This window comes from Delphinapterus leucas, chromosome 15 (genome assembly GCF_059928025.1).
Source record: "Delphinapterus leucas isolate spDelLeu-1000000601 "Yukka" chromosome 15, BTC_Dleu_Yukka2, whole genome shotgun sequence".
Taxonomy (NCBI): Eukaryota; Metazoa; Chordata; class Mammalia; order Artiodactyla; family Monodontidae; genus Delphinapterus; species Delphinapterus leucas.
Window position 1 is genome coordinate 62,817,899 of NC_143143.1, and position 18,926 is coordinate 62,836,824.

At 42.8% G+C, this 18,926-nt stretch overlaps 2 protein-coding genes across 7 annotated transcripts in view; both read left to right on the plus strand.

Moving 5' to 3' along the window:
- Window positions 1-15,857, plus strand: part of MAPRE1 (microtubule associated protein RP/EB family member 1) — a 35,052-nt gene extending 19,195 nt beyond the window's left edge. For 3 of the 6 annotated variants that reach the window (XM_022592689.2, XM_089896694.1, XM_089896693.1), the window contains 3 exons: window positions 2,437-2,558; window positions 7,130-7,282; window positions 8,934-10,677. In XM_022592689.2, coding sequence (XP_022448397.1) covers window positions 2,437-2,558; window positions 7,130-7,282; window positions 8,934-8,990 — 332 coding nt within the window. In that variant the 3' untranslated portion in view covers window positions 8,991-10,677. Of the gene's footprint in view, window positions 1-2,436; window positions 2,559-7,129; window positions 7,283-8,933; window positions 10,678-14,205; window positions 14,568-15,207 lie in introns of those variants that run through there. The other 3 variants (XM_022592693.2, XM_022592694.2, XM_022592691.2) reach the window with 3 other exon arrangements.
- A 98-nt stretch (window positions 15,858-15,955) lies between these two features.
- EFCAB8 (EF-hand calcium binding domain 8) overlaps window positions 15,956-18,926 on the plus strand; it is a 41,902-nt gene continuing 38,931 nt past the window's right edge. Inside the window, 1 exon segment of the mRNA XM_022592695.2 lies at window positions 15,956-16,791. Within this exon segment, the coding sequence (XP_022448403.2) occupies window positions 16,703-16,791 (89 nt within the window). The 5' untranslated portion in view covers window positions 15,956-16,702.

Below are 18,926 nucleotides of genomic sequence, written 5' to 3' on the forward strand. Positions count from 1 at the left end.
GGAGTATAATTGCTTTACAATGGTGTGTTTCTGCTTTATAACAAAGTGAATCAGCTATAAATATAGATATATCCCCATATCTCCTCCCTTCCTATCCCACCTCTCTAGGTGGTCACAAAGCACCGAGCTGATCTCCCTGTGCTATGCGGTTGCATCCCACTAGCTATCTATTTCACATTTGGTAGTATGTATAAGTCCATGCCACTGTCCCACTTCGTCCCAGCTTATCCTTCCCCCTCCCCGTGTCTTCAAGTCCATTCTCTACGTCTGTGTGTTTTTTCCTGTCCTGCCCCTAGGTTCTTCAGAACCATTTTTTTTTTTCTTTAGATTCCATATATATGTGTTAGCATACAGTATTTGTTTTTCTCTTTCTGACTTCACTCTGTAGGACAGACTCTAGGTCCATCCACCTCACTACAAATAACTCAATATCGTTTCTTTTTATGGCTGAGTAATATTCCATTGTATATTTGTGCCACATCCTCTTTATCCATTCACCTGTCAGTGGACACTTAGGTTGCTTCCATGTCCTGGCTATTGTAAATAGAGCTGCAATGAACATTGTGGTACATGACTCTTTTTTTTTTTTTTTTTTTTTTTTTGCGGTACGTGGGCCTCTCGCTGTTGTGGACTCTCCCGTTGTGGAGCACAGGCTCCAGACGTGCAGGCTCAGCGGCCATGGCTCACGGGCCTAGCCGCTCCATGGCATGTGGGATCTTCCTGGACCGGGGCACAAACCTGTGTCCCATGCATTGGCAGGCGGACTCTCAACCACTGTGCCACCAGGGAAGCCCCATGACTCTTTTTAAATTATGGTTTTCTCAGTGCATATGCCCAGTAGTGGGATTGCTGGGTCATATGGTAGTTCTGTTTTTAGTTTTTTAAGGAACATCCATACTGTTCTCCATAGTGGCTGTATCATTTTACACTCCCAGCAACAGTGCAAGATTCCCTTTTCTCCACACCCTCTCCAGCGTTTATTGTTTGTAGATATTCTGATGATGGCCATTCTGACTGGTGTGAGGTGATACCTCATTGTAGTTTTGATTTGCATTTCTCGAATGATGTTGAGCGTTCTTTCATTTGTTTGTTGTCAATCTGTATCTCTTCTTTAGAGAAATGTCTGTTTAGGTCTTCTGCCCATTTTTGGATTGGGTTGTTTGTTTTTTTGATACCGAGCTGCATGAGCTGCTTGTAAATTTTGGAGATTAATCCTTTGTCAGTTGCTTCATTTGCAAATATTTTCTCCCATTCTGAGGGTTGTCTCCAAGAATATATACTCTTGGAGCAGAATTCTTGGGTCATATGGTAACTCTGTGTTTAACCTTTGACAGAACTACCTGACGGTTTTCCAAAGTGACTGAATCATTTTATTTTCCCATCAGCAGAGTATATGAGGGTTCAGATTTCTCCAAATATTGAGTACTTTTATTCTTTAGCTTCTTAGAATGGGGAACTGCATAGATAACCCTGTGCATTTCATGTTTCAGATGAAAAAAACAGGCATGTGGAGACTTGCATTAAGTATTTAGTCTTCAGGTTAAACATATGCTAGAGATCCTCCAGCGGAAATGCCTGTTACTGTGGGTGAAAGGCCTGATGGTTATTGAACAGTTTGGGATGTCAGGAAAATGAGATATTTTTAAGCCTGGCATAATGTACAAGCTTTACAAAATACTTGCTGAATGAATAAAATCATGAATGATAAATTTACCTTGAGGTAGCCCATTCTTGATTATTCTTAATTATTTTAACTTGTAGATAGATTGGCTCCTTGTCGCTTTTTCCTCGTCTTTGTCTGCTTTGGCCATTCATACTGAGAGAAATCTTTAAGTACTGGTCAGTGTACTGCTTTTCTCTCCTAACCCTTCTAAACACCTTTTAAAAGGGAAGCAGGATGGGGTTTTGAAGTCATTAGTGGTCAAAGCAGGCTCTACCCCCTCATCTTCCCAATCCAAGGAGCCTGAGGTTCTGAGTTAGGAGGCACCTTACTTTCCAGATGGGGAATTGTGGGCACCCCACGACAGCTGGGATTGTGAGCTCCTGGCCTGAAGTTTTCCTTTGCTCCATAAAGCTGCCCTGTCTGTGGATGTGGTTGGAGCTGGGTTAAGGTAGATCATCTGTATGTACCAGGATGACTTTGCCTCTTTCAGATGATAGTCCTGTCCACCCCAGCGGAGAAAAGGCCACGCCAAAGGACTTATTCCCAGCACGAAAGATCGTGGCTAAAATTGGTACTTAAATGTGCTGCCAGGATGAAAAACCACTTTGGGCAAACATGGGGTGCAGTCTTGCATGCTGGGCTCTCTCTGTTGGGTCTCCTCACTGCATAGCTGTGGAGGGCAGTTGGTCACAGCCTCCTTTTGTTGTCTGGTGGGTTCTTTTTTGTCTTGAAATTTCTCCTCTTAAAAAAAAAAACAACTCTGCTCCTCTCAGCTCCACAGAGGCCCATTGCAACACACAGAACTACTGCAACCCCTAAGGCTGGCCCGGGCGTGGTGCGGAAGAATCCTGGTGTGGGGAACGGGGATGACGAAGCAGCCGAATTGATGCAGCAGGTAGGCACCTCTTGTGTCCAAGACAGGAGCCACCTTGGGGGAAAGGTGCTTGCTGCCCTGACCAGGGAGGCTTGTCCGTGTTCTTGTGGGAAGACCTGCCTTGTGTGCATACCAAAGCAGTCTTCATGACACGTGTGAGCACTTTGGAGCTGGTGGGCACTGCGAGCCTGGAGGTGACGATGGAAGAGAGAGGGACCCGGCATTTTTGAGCGCTGTTACATCTATTTCTGTTAGAAACCCGTGTCTGTTTGGAAACCTGCCCATACGATGGAACCCTGTTGAAAGTCTTTGGAACGCTGTCAGGGTTCTGTGGGATTCGGAGAATGTCTCCTGAATTTTGGCTCTGACAAAAGATAGATTTCCCTTCTAAATGATAATTTAAAAAAAGATTCCACAGTCTCCCTGCTGAAATCCTGGGCCACTAGAGTATCAAGTTGAGAGTGGAACTGGTATGCAAAGCCTATTGCTTTTCTGTTCTTAATAGGTCGATGATTTGAAACGTCTTCAGGATTAAATATCCTGAAGGTACTTGGGAGAGGTCTCTGTAGATCAGAACAAATATTAGACTTTTAGATATTTTCTCACTAATTCTTATAGTTTTATTTGTTTGTTTGCTTTTGGATGATTCTCTTGATTAATTCCAGATTTAAAATCAAGGATGCTCTGTGATTCCTGTGACTTCGGGATTGAACCCTTTTACTTTCCTTTTAAAAGCCAAGTCCTAAAGCCTGGAGGAAATGGCCTCACTTTACTCCAGAAGCTCTTGTGACCCAGATCATACTTCTAGGAAATCAGGACACAAAAGCCTGCTCAAAGATCACATTTGGTTTTTTCCATTCTTTGATTTGTGTGTGCCTCATGGTCACAGGTGCCTTGGGAGCATGGAAGTGACTGGGTCACCATCCCCATTGTTGTGGCAGCCTCAAGCACCCTGTGGGCACTGTCACTGTGAGTGCATAAGTCCTGGAGAATAAGGAGCCTTCCCTGTAACTGTTGGTGTCCAGGCACAGGTGTACACAGGAAGCAGTCTCAGTGAGAAATAGGGTAAAGAGGTGTCATTGCCGAGGCCTGGCAGCCAGCACTGGGTTGGCCTTGTGCTCTCCAGGAGAAGATGCAGTGGGTTCCATGGGACTGCTGTTCAACTGGTGTCCGGTGTGAGGGAGCAGTGACTTTTTGGGTTGCGTAGATTTGGGGCGCATCCTGGCTCTGCCACTTAACTTCTACTTGGGGCAAGTCAGTTAACCTCTCCGAATTCACTGCCTCGTATGCAATGGGGCTAATACTTTGGTCACGGTAGTTGAGCGGATTTCATGAGCTGATGTTTTGCCAAGTACCTGGAAGGGCGTTTGGGATAAATGGGGTAAATGGCAGTGGATGAAAGACAGTTGTGATTGTCATGGTTCTTGTCTATGGGCTTGATAGAGTGAAATAGGTTCTGAAGTATGTTTTAAAAGTTCATAGGAGTTAGATTTTTTTTGGTGAAACACACAACTGTTAATAGCAAAAACAAAACTACCATTTTTAGAGTGTGAGCGCCAGTGCTCTTCTAAGCATTTTCTTTCATTTTTGCAGCAGCTGTGTGAAGTGTTACAGAGGACAGTGCGGCTTGGAGAGGTTAAATAGCCTGAGTTGAGGTTTAGACCCAGCTCACAGCCAGCTGGTCCAGCCCTGCCTCAGAACTGATTTGTTTGGCCTGAACAGGGTTTTGATTTTTATTATTATTTTTTTTAATATGAAGGATTTTAGATTCTTTCCAGGTTGCCAAAGTCCTGAGCACACCCTGTTACTGACTCCCATGGCTCATTTACATGATGTCTCTAACCCTGAAAGTATTTGAAGTGGTGACCCTTGATAAAGGTGTGGAGGTCTGGGGGACACGACTGATGTGGGGAAAGTAGAGCCACATGGGCTTGGTGGGCTAAGAGGAGAATGGTTTATTCTACATAAATTACCTTGTGGTGTTCATAAACTTTGGGAGATCTGCAGTGATTCCACACTGTTAAGTCATCCTGGAGAAATGTTCTTTTAGTTGATTTTAGCCCAAAGCACTGATGTTCAGTAGAAATAGAACGTAAACCAGAAATGTGAGGCACATACAGAACTTCAAGTTTTCTGGTAGCCACATTGAAAAGAGTAACAAGAAACAGGTTAGATTAATTCAAATAACACATTACCCCATGTATCTAAAATATTAGCATTCTGACATGTGATCATTACAGATAATTATCAGTGAGATGTTTTACATTTGAACATTGTACTAAGTCTTTGTAATCCAGTGTGTGTTTGATCTTTACAGCCTGTCTCAATTGCACTGGCCACATTTCAAGGGCTCAAAACACCACATGTGGCTCATAGCTACCTTATTGGCCAGTGCAGGCCCAAAGCGTTCTCCTTGGGCTTCTTAGGTTACAGCTGTTACTTAACTATAAGAGAGGGTTCTAAGAGTGACGCTGATTACTAGCCACAGATTTTTAATAACCTTATAAATAAGCAGTTAAGAGGAGTGCCAAGTGAAAGCTGATGACTTAGTCTACGCGTGTTGTTTCTTGTGGATTCATAGTTATTGAGTGATGTCAAGGAGGGCTGCTGCTTTGGCCTTGTGGGTGGGACCTATCCGGCTGGGTTCTGGTGCCCTTGCTGATTTGTAGGCCAGAGAAGTGTTCAGTGGGTTTGTGAGGGAGGCACTAGTGTAACGTGTGTGTGCAGATGGACTCCAAGCCACCATGCCTCGTGAAGCTGTTTTGACTTCCCTTTCCTTCTCTTGTGACTAGAAGGCCTCTTCCCTGGCTCGTGGACCTTGGGCTGAAGATCCAAGGCAGCTTCCACTACTGGGGATAGTCTGCTCTTGCCCTTTTGTCCCCTTCTTGTACTCGCTCCACTTTGGGAGTGACTGATAGTTTAAGGAAAGGCAACAAATAGCAGTTAAAGCAGGGGTGGGGAGGGTGGGGGCAGATGGATGATTTCGTTTTGCCGGTGACTAGGTGGTGTTAGTACTTTACTGAAACTTTCAATTATTTTTATTTTTACTTATTAAAAAAATTTTTTTTTTTATTATTTTTTGGCCGTGCGGAATGTGGGATCTTAGTTCCCCCACCAGGGATCGAACCCATGCCCCCTGCATTGGAAGCGCAGAGTTTTAACCACTGGACTGCCAGGGAAATCCTTTCAGTTATTTTTAGAAGTGATTTCTGTGGTTGCTAAAGGAATAGTGAGAGGGTGTCTAGAACCTTGATTCTAGTTTGGTCTTTTCAGGCCTTTGATGTTGAACATTGAAATTAAGTCTTTGACAGAATGGTCCTGGTGGTTCCAGTCACCTGCTTCTGGATCATCTCTGGATGCTTCTCAACTGCAGGTTACGAAGGGACAGGATTTGATCCCTTCGGTTGGGTCTGGCTTCTTCATCAGGGAAGCTGGATAAGCTGTTTCCTTGTTTTTGCAGCTAGAAGTTCAGAAGGCAGACTAGATTTCACTGGTGTTTCTGGCTCTCAGAATTCCCTGCTACCCAAATTGTTCTCAGCAGCTGCACCTTTGGTTCCCTGGCCCGGCCTTCCACGGGGCCCTAGCCTGTAAGGCCTGTGAGGATTTTGTGCTGCACCCTATGCCATGTATTTTGCATTCAGTGAGAGTTAAATTGAATTCACATTGTAGATTTGAGTATACTGGAACGAAGACATACTGTGCTTAAAATACACAAAGGGCTGTGAGAGTTGTTACGACTTCTATTACTTGTGGCTGGATAGAGTCCTGGCACAAGCACTGAGATTTATTTCTTCATTGCCCCTTTGTGGAAATTAGAGTCCCTCAGTGGGGCCCCTGGAGGATCCTGCAGCACAAGTGGTATGAGCTGACAAGATGCTCAGGGGAGCTAGCGGTGGAATGTGGTGGGGTCTGCTCCCTGCCTCTGCTGTCTTCTCTCCCTTTTGAAACTCTCTTGGGAGAGAGAGTGATGCAGGGACCCTCTCATCAGAGGATGCTTTTCTCTTGAGTCATGGATCGCCCCCTAGCCCCACCATATTGGGGGGAGAAAGAACCATTGAGTTTCCATACCCAGGCCTGCCTCAGTGCTAGCTGTCTTTGGCTAGTATTAGTCATCTTTAGATCGTTTTCCCCTCCTGGCTTATCATTTCTACCCTGCTCCCTTGGACCAGACCCTCTCTTACCATTGACTTCAACTTGCAGAAAGACCTGAACTTGATTGACCAAGTGCCCTGGTAAGGACTCAGTATATGATGGGCAGCCACTCTGCTGGGCCAGGTTGTGGATTCTGCTTCTGTATTTGTCTCAGGCTCCCGTGGGTTTTTCTCTTTGATCTTGTCTTAGTCCCTGAGAAGTTCCTGCATGTTCCATGATATAGCCTGTCCTTTCCTGGGAATTGTTATAGTCAGGGTGCCATGAACAAGCCCATGTTATTTATCTGGGGCTGAAGAAAATTGACATTAAACTAAAGTGGGGTTTTGTCCTTGTTAGAGAGTTTGATGAAAGCCCACATCTCCTTTTGGGTTAGAAGTTTATCTGATGTGCTGTTGGTGCATGAATGACAGGTGTCTAACCCTTTCTAATGTTTTGTGCAGGTCAACGTATTGAAACTTACCGTCGAAGACTTGGAGAAAGAGAGAGATTTCTACTTTGGAAAGCTAAGGAACATTGAATTGATTTGCCAGGAGAACGAGGGGGAAAACAACCCTGTATTGCAGAGGATTGTGGACATTCTCTATGCCACAGATGTACGTGTTGACATGAGGATATTTTCTTGCCATTTTGCCACCTAAGAGAAGATAGAAATATCTTTTCTGGTTGGTTTCGGCAAACTCGGTACTGATGCTTGCTGTGTTTCAGCATAACATTCATCAAAAGACTTCATCTTTGACCCTTAAAGTCAGCCAGAGAGAGCACCTCTGCCCAGCTTCAGCCTCTGCCTTGAGGTCTGTGAGCCTTTGAGGCAGGCATAGGACACTCAGGTGGCTGGCTGCCCTGCTTCTGTAGTTTGTGACCACTGATAGGTCATGAGTGCCACAAGGTGCTCTTAACCCCGCTATCCCCACTCCACCCCTTTTAGCTTGGACCCCTCAGCCTGAGGTGCTGCCTTCTTTTTAATAGGGCCCTAGGCGTGCCCTGGAGAACCAGGCACATGACCCCTATTTGATGTCTGCTGCCCACAGCTGTCAGAGTGTACCTTTTTCCTCCCAACCTGGAGTGTATCTGGTTCCTATTTCCCCAAAGTGCTTTGTGGTCAAGTTTCTTGGGATCCATGTGTATTACAGAGCCAAATCTGCTGATATTAATCGTGCTGTGTTAGCTGAGCAAGGAAAACTGATTTTCCCTAGATTTAGGATTTGACATCTTGCTGTGTCCACTGTTTAATGGCTGCAATTATTTATAATTCTTCTGCATGCCTAGCAAGGTCTTTAGGATCAAACTACAGTATATGTCTACGTGTTTCGTAGTATGTGGCAGTATACAAATATAAGGCAGCATTAATGCTGTTACTAACAGTGTGCTCTAAACATATCAAGTGAATTTGGGGGGATTAAGACAGATGACTGAAAAGTTGATAATTTGTTCAATAAATCCTTATTTCGGGCTTGCTCTGTGCCAGATAATACAAACAAAGGGGTTGAAGATATAGGTGTCCTCGATCTAGTCTGAGTATTATTTTAGTAGAGTCATAGCTTAAGTAAATTTAGCCATAGGTATTTAGTTAAAAAAAAGATGGGGGTCGAAGGGGAAGTCTAAATTCTTATGGCATTGTGGCCATTAGCACATGCCAGATGCCCTGGAGTAAGTTTGAGGTGGGAGCCATGGGTGTGATGTTTTCCCATGCTTCTGATGTTGGCTCAGCCTTGCAGCTATTATGTGTGTTGTGGGTGTTTTGGGTAAACAGAACACCCACAACACCTGCAGTAGCATGTGTGCATGGTTCCTAAGTGCAGGCAAAAGAATGAATGAAGGAAAAGCTGGCTGTATGGACAGTTTATTGAGAGGAGATGGTATGGCACCATTATGGTGACTTCAGGGATTTTTGAGGGTAAATTTTCTTAAACAACTTTATTGACATAATGAACTGCACATATTTAAGTACAACTTGATGTGTGAGATCATCACCATAATCAAGACAGTGTACACATCCATCACCCCTGAAAGATTGAGAGTAAATTTGTGCTCAGTTTTTGCCTTTTGTGGGATGTGATTCCACTGCCTAACTAATAAAATAGTGGTCAGTTGGCCTTGTGCCATTAAATGCCAAGTGTGTGGTAAAGACAGGACGAACCGTTGACTTTGAGAGGCTTTAAATATGAGGAAAGTGAACCCACAGTAGAAACTGATCTTTCATTCAGCGTTGAGTAATAGCTTTCCCCTCTCATTTTCCCATTTCAGGAAGGCTTCGTGATACCTGATGAAGGGGGCCCGCAGGAGGAACAAGAAGAGTATTAACAGCCTGGACCAGCTGAGCATCATCCGAATTCTTCACTCCAAATCATGTGCTTAACTGTAAAATATTCCCTTTTATTATTCTTAGAGGACTCACTGGTTTCTTTTCATAAGCAAAAAGTACCTCTTCTTAAAGTGCACTTTGCAGAAGTTTCACTCCTTTTCCAATAAGTTTGAGTTAGGAGCTTTTACCTTGTAGCAGAGCAGTATTAACATCTAGTTGGTTCACCCAGGGAACAAAGAGGCTGACCATGGGGCTCACTGTGTGGATGCTGGTAGCACTGATGGCTGGAGAAGGGGGAGACCTCAGTAGAGAAGTGTAAAGACTGGTTTGAATTTTAAGCTAATGTGAAATCTTGACAGAGAACGTTTTAATAAATAAATGCCTTAAGAGTATTTAAAAGATGCTTCCATATTTCAAAATGTAAAATGTAACATGACAGGAGCTTCTGTGTGTTTGACACTGTGTCTGGGAAGGAAGGGCCAGAACCTGGAACCTTTGGGACCTGCTGTTCCCAGCCCTCACGGGGCTGCCTGATCCTCATAGGCCCAGACCTTGGCCCAAAAGGAAAGTTTGAAAAGTTGCTTTGTAAAGCCATTTAGTGTCCTTGACCAGTTGCATCCCTGATAAGAAGCAAGAGGCATTGTTGCCTGGATGAATAGAGGGGTGTGTTTCAGCCCTGAGACGTGTTGAGTTGAAGAGCTTGATTTTCATAGAACATTTCTCTGGTGATTTTTCCAGTTATCCCTGATATTTCTGTGTACTGTGTTTTGTTGTTGTTTTGTTTTTTTTTTTTGAAATGAGGTGTGTCCATTTTTTAAATCTAACAACTACTTTTGGGGACTTGCCCGCATCTCTGGGATTTGAATGGGGGTTGTGTCCCGTTTTACTGTCTTTTAAGTTTACATTTAACGTGTTTCTCTTCTCTGCTCCCCTTGCCCACTGGGGACTCCTCTTTGGCTCCTTGAAGTTTGCTGCTTAGAGTGGAAGTTCAGCAGGCAGGTGATCGTGCTGCAAGTTCTTTCTGGACCTCTGGCAAAGGGAGTGATCAGTGAAGGAAGGCCACTGCTACCTTGGGATCTGCAAGGCTGGGTGTTTTCGGTACCTGCTGTCCACAGCCCTCCACTGTTATCGGAATACTTTGCCAGTGCACTAATCTCTTCGGAGATAAAAATGTTAGCGTGTTACTAAATGTTAATTTTCTTTTGCAGAAAATACAGTACCATGTCTGAGTTAATTATTAATATTTAAAATATTTCATTCCTTAACTCCCTCATTTGCCTTGCCCACAGCCTATTCAGTACCTTTGTTCGGCAGAATTCTGCAAAATGTGTTACCCACTACTGAGATTGTTCTGCCCCTGATGTATTTGTATTGATTTGTTTCTGGTGGTAGCTTGTCCTAAAACGTGTGTAGCAAGCAGGTATTTTATGATAAAATTGTTGTGTAGTGCATGCTCTGTGTGGAATTCAGAGGAAAACCCAGATTCAGTGATTAACAATGCCAAAAAATGCAAGTAACTAGCCATTGTTCAAATAACAGTGGTGCTATTTCTCTTTTGTGGCCTTTTAGACTTTTGTTGCCCTAAAATTCCATTTTATTGGGAACCCATTTTCCACCTGGTCTGTCTTGACAGGGTTTTTTGCTACTTTAAACAGTTTCTAAATAAAATTCTGTATTTCAAGAGTGTCATGTCTTCTGAAATTTGTCTTGCCCTGGGTATATTATTTTAGGTTCAAATGATAAGGTACCCACGCTTCCTTCTTAAATTAGGACTGATCTTTTGAAATCCTTCACTGTTTTTTTTTTTTTTTTTTCAAATGTGCTTATTTGTAAGGCTGTTTCTTTTTTCTCCATTCACAGTGCATTTCTCAGCCTCCTGCTGTTTCACACTCTCATGTTACTGTGAGAGGTCTTTCAGAAGTCCAGGGCTTGGCCTAGCTACTGTGAAACCTTTTCAGGCTGTTTCCTCCAGAGGTATATAGGACAGAGCTTGGTGGATACCATGGGGCAATACTTTTTTTTCCTGAAAGTATGTTTCAAAGGCAGTGAACACAGTCAATCTGTAACCTGAAGTCATCACCATTTTTCTTCCCTTTTAAAATTCTGTGCTGTAAGAAACAAGTTCAGAAGGCGACGTGCTGCCATTTTCAGTATAAAAGAAAGTTAAATGGTCAGAAGGTAGTTTTCTGTATGATCTTTAGGGTACCCACCACAATTATGGATGCTCTGTAAACCCAACTTGATGATTTTGACTAGGGTTACACCCACGTTACTTCCTGTAGAAGTTAACGGTATGAAACCTTCCTTAAAATGTTACACATCTTCAAGAAGGAATTGGAAACCACATGTGTTTGTAATTTACAAGAGGATACCTCCAGGAGCGCGTGGAGTTTGCGAAGATAATTTTGGGTAATGTCAGCTGAGACGTTACCTTGGGAAGAGTGAAGCTGTTAACTGTGTGTATCTCTGACCTAGTAAGTCCATTGGCCTGACTCTTTAGGCTGAGGCACACAGTCTTCTAATGTGACTAATTCAGGTTAGGTCACTGGTGCGGTGAACTTGAATAAGCTGCTTGGTTTGCTTGGCAGGTCCTGTGTTGCATGCAGTATAGGTAAACAGATGGCTGGATTTAGGATTCACTCGTGCTGGTGGTCCTCAAACTGATGGGCTTCAGAATCACCTGTAGAACTTGATTGACATTCATTTCTAAAGTCCAATCCCAGAAATTCTGAGTCAGGAGATTAGAAATCTGCATTTTACTGTATACCTCAGGTGGCTGGGGCTTAATGTAGTCCTCAGACCTGTACTTTTTGGCCTAACATTTATGTCTGCAAGTTCAAGTCTAATTCTGGCAGGGGGGATATCAGATTGGAGTCCTTGTAGGTCCCTCGTAGCTTTGTGACTTTTGAGCTAATTGATCCCTTTTCTTGTTCTGACCTGCTAAACAGGGATGATGGTGTTGGCTGCAGTGCCTCGCTCACTGGGTGCTTGTTGAGATGTGAATGAGCTGAGAAACAAAAGGTGACCACAGCGTTAGGAAGCCCTGCATGGGTTCTTGATCCAGTCTGAAATTGTTTATAGATCAGAAAAGCTTAGGGCACAATTCAGGAGGGTGATCCTTAAGATAGACTTGGAGTATTTTGTAAAGTAAGTAACAAGTTCTTCTCATGTTTCTTTTTCAGCTTGCGGGGATTGATGAGTCCAGCTCCCTTTAATTTTCAGACTATGATTTTCATCCTGTTTTTCCCCCAGGTGAAATCGTGTTCTAAACACACCTTTCCCCTTTTTCTTTTAAATGAAGATTCATTGATTCCTTAATTGATTCATTGATTTAAAGATAGGTATTTCTTCAGGGTTTACGCTCTAGAATATAATATGGTGTTGGAAAGGAAGCAGTTTTCTTTTGCTATGACCAAAATGAGTCTAGGGAAGCTTTTCTTTAAGGATTGTTTTATGAGATTTGGTACGAGGAGCTCCTTTTGTGATGTTTACCATAGTTCACCATAGTCTACAAACAAAACCTAGGCTTTAAGCCTGATGAGCCTAATCAGATTAATTTGCTAGTATGTGGGTGACCCAAATCTGACTGCTGTCAACAGAGTGGAAGTAATTGCTTTGCAAGCTGAACCTGAGCCTTCGGTTAGTGTTCATGAATCACCAGTCATTTTGCTGGTCTGGCACTGTTGCTGTTGTTTTAAAATTAAGGAGTATGTCGTACTTTTGAATTCATACATTCCAGTTATAAAATTTTAAAACCCAATGAGTTCATATTTATTTCTTACACTTGCAGCTTTTTTCTCAGTTTTCATATGTGACAGTATAAATGAGTATGCAGAGTCCTTGTCCGAAAGAAAGCCCACAGAGGAATTCTGTGCTTTTACATTGAACTTGACTATGCTTAGAACCATTATCCCAGATGCCTTCAGCCAGATTGTTATGCGGGTATAATTTGTGAAGGTCTGTTTCCCTTTTGGCTTAATCTGAGTTGGAAAGCAGTGTTACCTTAGCCTGGAGCACAGAGCTTTCTGTTGAGGTTGTGGTCAGGTTGCCTCATTAATTTCGTTGTCTAGGTAAGCAAGTCCAGTCCTACACACACACATTTAAAGTAACCTATATTTCTTTTGTATTGGATGCTCTGATGTTCTGAATTGTAAAATGATAGTAGCCTTCACAGACATGTTTCTGCAGGTAGGGAGAGGCAAATCTTTGTCTTGTGATCATTTGAAAAGCAAAGCAAGTTAGCCATCAAAGCCTAGAACTTTGAATGGTATCAAGAGGTAGATTTAGAATTACGAAGTGATCTGTTAGCAGTTTGGAATTCTGTAGGATGTCTTACCTTAAAAGTTAAAAATGTTTTTCCTTAACTTTTTCCTGGTTTACTTTGAATATTTTTCGCGGTCTGTAGGAATTGGTGAGGATAGGCTTGATGTAGGTATGAGGAAAAGGAGGAAGAGCAGTTTATTCCATTTGCTGATGTCTTTAATTTTTAGTTTTCGTGGGAGAATGAGATTTGGGAAGCTGTAGTGAGATTCAGTCCATCGGGGTAGGTCTTAACAAAGCTGGCTTTGTGGCTCTTACTAGTTTCCAGCGGGGACAAAGATGAGTTTCTAAGATTCAGCTTTCATGGATGATTCACAAATTGCAGTTTAGACTATTAAAGTTAAGCCAAGGTCAGGCATGCAAGTGGGTAGACTGAATATATAAAGGGAGTGTGTGGCTGGAGCCCTTCTCCAAAATGAACAAGGGAGAAGTGCTGTGATCAGGAGGCCAAGGATCAGGACCAGGGTCCTTCCCCAGGCCCTGCATCCTTGGTCTGCAGAGCATGGCTTTTCACTGGCTCAGTGAAGAGATGAGCGAGGATGGTTTCCCTAGGAACCTTTCTGAGCCAGGAAAAGTTACTTAGGTCTGTAAAAGCCAGTAGGATACCAGAGCCAGAAAGAGTGGGAGAGTGCCCAGTTCCAGCAAGTGTTGCCTCTGGAGGCCAGTTTTCAACAGTTGAGAAAGTTTTGGTTCAGAGACGAGCACAATGTTTCTCAGCATCAACTACATACATTTTGCATGTGGAGTTTTGAAAAAATTTGCACTGACAATGAAATGGTTTGTAAAGTGTGCATCCTTTCGTATTTTAATAAAAGTTTTGACTCTAAAAGAAGAGATTTTGACAGATGAAGTAAAAAGTGGCTCAACACATGTGTTTGGCTTTTTTTCCCACAGGCTGCAAGCTGCAGGGAGAGCTTTGCTAATACATCCATCCCTGAACCACCATTTAGTGCAAGAATCTAAATATATCGCACCCAGGATCTGTCACCGTTTATCCTAGGCTAAGCTTGAGTGACCTTCAGATTTCTTTCCTGTCTTGCTTCACAGTTGTTTCATCACGTTCATATTTATATTTCTCCGATTGGGCCCATTTATATATTTTGGAGTAGTTCTAGTGATTTTTTAAGATCCAGCATACCTCAGGGTCATCTGGATTTTAGCATTCTAAAGGTTTCTAACCTGATATTGCCTTTTTTTTTTGTATTTTATATGTTTTTTTACAAAATAATGTGAATTAAACGTGTAATTATATATGACTGCTGGTTTTACTTTGAAATTTTAAACCCTACTAGGAAGAATGGAATAACCTGTTTTTTACAGGTAGCTGTAGGCCAATCGCAGCTTGCCCCAGTGTGTGCGCCTCCCTCCCTAGTAATTTTAAAGGCTGAGAGAAGAAACAATAATTCAACGTTGAATGAAATAAAAATTATTTTTAGAAATTTCCTAAGAATTTGTAACTCTCTGACTTAATTTTTTTTCTTTCTTTTTTGGGGAGGAGATGGGTAATTAGGTACTGAGCCACCCCAAGAATCTGCTGTTTTTCTTGAATCATGGTATTTTGAAATCTTTGGTATGTGAATCCTGAGTGCTCTTTGGCAGTGTGGTAGGAAGAGCATTGTTTTAAATGTCATGTGAGTTGAGTTGTTAGTCTCAACTAAAGGTGTGATCTTGACATTAATCCTCAGGGTCCCCTCCAGTTCCAATGGTCGTTGGCTTCTGTCTTGTTTATTCGATTTTGAAAAGGAAAAAGCCTATCTTCTTAGCTATCAAGTTGCACCTTAAAATCTTCAATACATTTTATAAAGCTGAGAAGAATAATTGCAGCTTTACTGAAGAGTAATTCACACATATAAATTGTATGTTAGGTTACAGTTTTTGACGTTTTAAACCCCGCAGTGGTGAAGCTGGCGAGGACAGAGTTGGCACTGCTGCTGAGTGGAGTGGAGCTGCCTTCCCTGGAGCAGTGACTGTGACCTTGAAGCCTTCCGGCAGCATTCCATCTCCGCTTTTAGGGAGCAGAGTAGAATCTCCTTAGGATCGGCAAGCGATGCCTGAACTAGTCTCAAGTAGGACTTTGAACTTTTTTCCAGAATTATTTTGTGCAGAGGTTTATCTACGAGATTTTTTTCTTCTTAAACACCTTCCCTCCTGCTTCTTGAGTTAATAAACTTGAATTATTGATGATCACGATTTTATTCGTTTTAGATGTGGGTTTTCTGAACTTTTCCTTATCTAAGAAGTGGAATGAATGCATCTTACTATTTCCCCTTTGTTCTCATGTTTCTTCTTTGGGAAGGAAAGTTACATTTATTGTGATAGAATTTAGCATATTTTGGCCCATGTAAAAATGTTGATAAACGCAGGGGCTGCTGTAAGTAGAAATGATAACATTGGATTGGAAAATGAAAGCCCCAAACCAAAAGACAGGGGGGAATAGTCAAATTGGCCTTGTCTCTGTTTTTTTTTGTTGTTGTTGTTATTTTTTAAATAAACCCTTCTAGTTTATTAATACCTAGTTTAATAAAACTCTGATTTAAAGACCTGCATCTTTTATGACATTTCATTTCATTGAACGTCTTTTGTCTCCACGGTTGATGAAATGGGAGCAGAAATTTTTTCCCTATGTGGGTGTTCTCTTTGTGGTGAAGATATGGGGAGGGGTCTTGGCTTGGTGAACAGTTAACATTTTGGTAACATCCAGGTCATCGTGAAATGTGATTCAGCTGGGTATCTTTAAGTCTGGAATTCATGTCTCTGGTTGAATTCTGCCCAAGAGATTTGCCTTTGGCCAGCTCATGCTGCTGAATTGTGCCAGGGGCAAGATTGAACAGTGCTGTATCAAGTCCAGGCCTGCCATGAAGTCTGGGTTTATAGGACTCCCATCTTACACACAGTGCTCTTGTAGTCTTCCTCTTTTCAAAGAGTTGCAGCTCACGCATCTTATGTTGAGAGTGCTGCTGTGCCTTCCACTGTCCTCCAACTTTGGGGGCTAGTTGGCCTTTTGGTTTTGGTGAACGCTGCTTTATCATTAAGCTCCCAGGCATTTTCCACAGTTTCCATGAGTTGTGGGCGCTCTGTGCTGTATTTGTCCTATGGGCCGTTCCCCACTCATACTTGTCCTGGCTTTGTGTGCTGTAGCTCCTCCTGTCACTGTCTGCTGTAAGTTCAACTTCATCCGTAAAAAGAATGTCTCAGATTAGATGAAACATGGCTGTGTGGTTATGGTTTGTGGGATGGATTCTGCTGTTCCGTTTTGTGTTCTGCATATGGAATTCTATCTCATTTTCCTGGTTCTAAGTGTGGCCAGCTGACCCTGCAGTCAGGTTGAGGCCCTCGGAGTTCACAGAGACTTCATAGAGGAGCTACTTTGGACTTGGGGACAGCTGTCAAGATGTCTCTGTCGAGAAGGAAGTTGAAAACCAATAAGCCTCTGTCAAAGATAGCCAGCAGTGTTAACTGGGGAGAGCAAATTGGGTCAGGGTGAGTGAGGGTTTGGGGTTAAAGTCATCTCCAAAAGATTGGACACCTGGGCCCTAAAATCCATTTGCCTGAGATTAAAGGCCGAACAGGAGAGCTGAGCCTGTCTGAGCTAGATTTCCAGGACAGCTTTAACTGCATTTGGCCTTAAGTCATCTGCCCCTGTAAATTCTTACAAACGAATTACTTAGCAAACCAGTTTTTCTCCCATCCTCCGCCTGCTTCCCTAGTGGCAGTTCTAAGCTCTCACCCCTGTTTCCAGGTTTGTACCGAACCCCACACCCTGGCCCCCTTCCCCTCAGAGGAGGCTTCCTCTGATCTTACCTGCTCTCATTCCAGATAGATATTTAACTCTACAGCTGCATCTTCTCTTCCTTCCAGTATCAGAGGACTAGTACTTCTCTTCGCTTCTTACTCTTGTGCTTTGCTCTTGGGTGTCTCTGTTGCCCTCAACCAATATTTTTTCCCCTTTGTGGCCTCAGTCCACGAACATACAGAGCTCCTCCCTTTCTCATAAAACTTGTAGTTTTAAAATAATTATTGTAGTTTTAAATAAATTAATTATTGTAGTTTTAAATAAAATAATTATTGTAGTTTTAAAATAATTATTTATAAAATAATAAAAAGATTTAAATAGTTGTGAGAATAGTATAAAGAACTCCCCTTTGCCCAGACTGACTAATATGGTGAACATTTTGCCGCATTTGCTTTATCATCGTATGCATTTGTTGAACCATCTGGGAATAAATTACAGATATTGTGTCCCTTTACCTTTAAATACCCAAGTGCGTATTTCCTAAGACCAAGGATGTTCTCTTGTATAACCACAGAACAGTTGTCAAAAGCAGGAAACAACATTAATTCAATATTATCTAAGAACGTAGTCATGTTTAAATTTTGCCGATGGTCCTAATAAAGGCCCTTAGACCTTTTCCCCACCCAGCCTAGGATCCAGTTCAGAATCACGCATTGCCTTTAGTTGTTAGCTCTCTCAGTCACCTTCAATCTGGAACAGCTCCTTAGGCTTTGTTCTTCATGACACAGATTTTAAGAGTAAAACCCAGTCACTTTGTAGAATGTCCTGCAGTTTGGGGTTGTCAGGTTACGTATGTTTGTGGAGGGTACCGCGGAAGTGGTGATCTTGAGACCAGCGCGGCAGGAGGCAGGGCCTTCGGCTCCCTCATCAGTGATGTTAACTTTAATCACATGTTAACCAGGACTTCAAAGCAAAACAAAGTATACTTGATTTCTGTACACAGAGCAGTGCTTTGCTGCTTACTATCATTGTGGTGATACACGTGCCTCGTGTTAGTGCACCTTTTTGTATTCCTTTGTTCTTGGCCTACCTTTTTTTGCCACGTTGGCCCCCAACTCCCCATAATCCACATGTACTCATAATTTTGTATGTACTGACAGTACAGTACCCCCTTAGACCCAGGCAAGAAGGGCCTCTGCTCCGGGCTGAGCTTTAGGGCATCCCACTCTGTCCCTCCTCTGGCCATGTCCTGGTCCACCAGATGAGGTAGGTTCAAGGGGCTAAGCGGATGGCCACTCAGGCCCCACCGGTGTGCTGCCCGCTCCCCCCACCCCCTGTCCCCTGCTCTAAGTACTGGAATTCCCCACCCAAATCACTTCGAAGCTGATTCCAGAGTCTTTGTAGGCCTATTCCTCAGAGCGTCATTTTTGAGGGCAGCCTTGCCAAGGCTTGCAGTGACCATGGAGCAGTGGAAGCATGGGGGAGATGCAGCCTGGGTGTATGGGATGGGGTGTCCGTCCACATGCCACCATCCACAAACCCCCTCAGCAGGATGGAGAGGACATGGGGTTGGGCAGAGGGCTTGGAGGCCACACTGCCAAATTCTGTCAGTGAGCTGAGGAATTCAAGAGTTCTAAATTTGAACCTGGCCTTCCAGCTTGTTATGAAAGTGTATTTGTGAAGGTAGAATAGAATGTACTTTATTTAGCAGTGTAATAATTTATAAACCTTTTAAATAACTAGACTTGCTATGTGGACCAATATTTGTTCTTTTGCTCTTGGCCCCATAATTATTAAGGGTAGTCCCACTTACAGATGTGTGTATGTGTACACACGTACTTTTATGTATAAGCATGTACCTGTTTGTCATTCTTGTATAAAT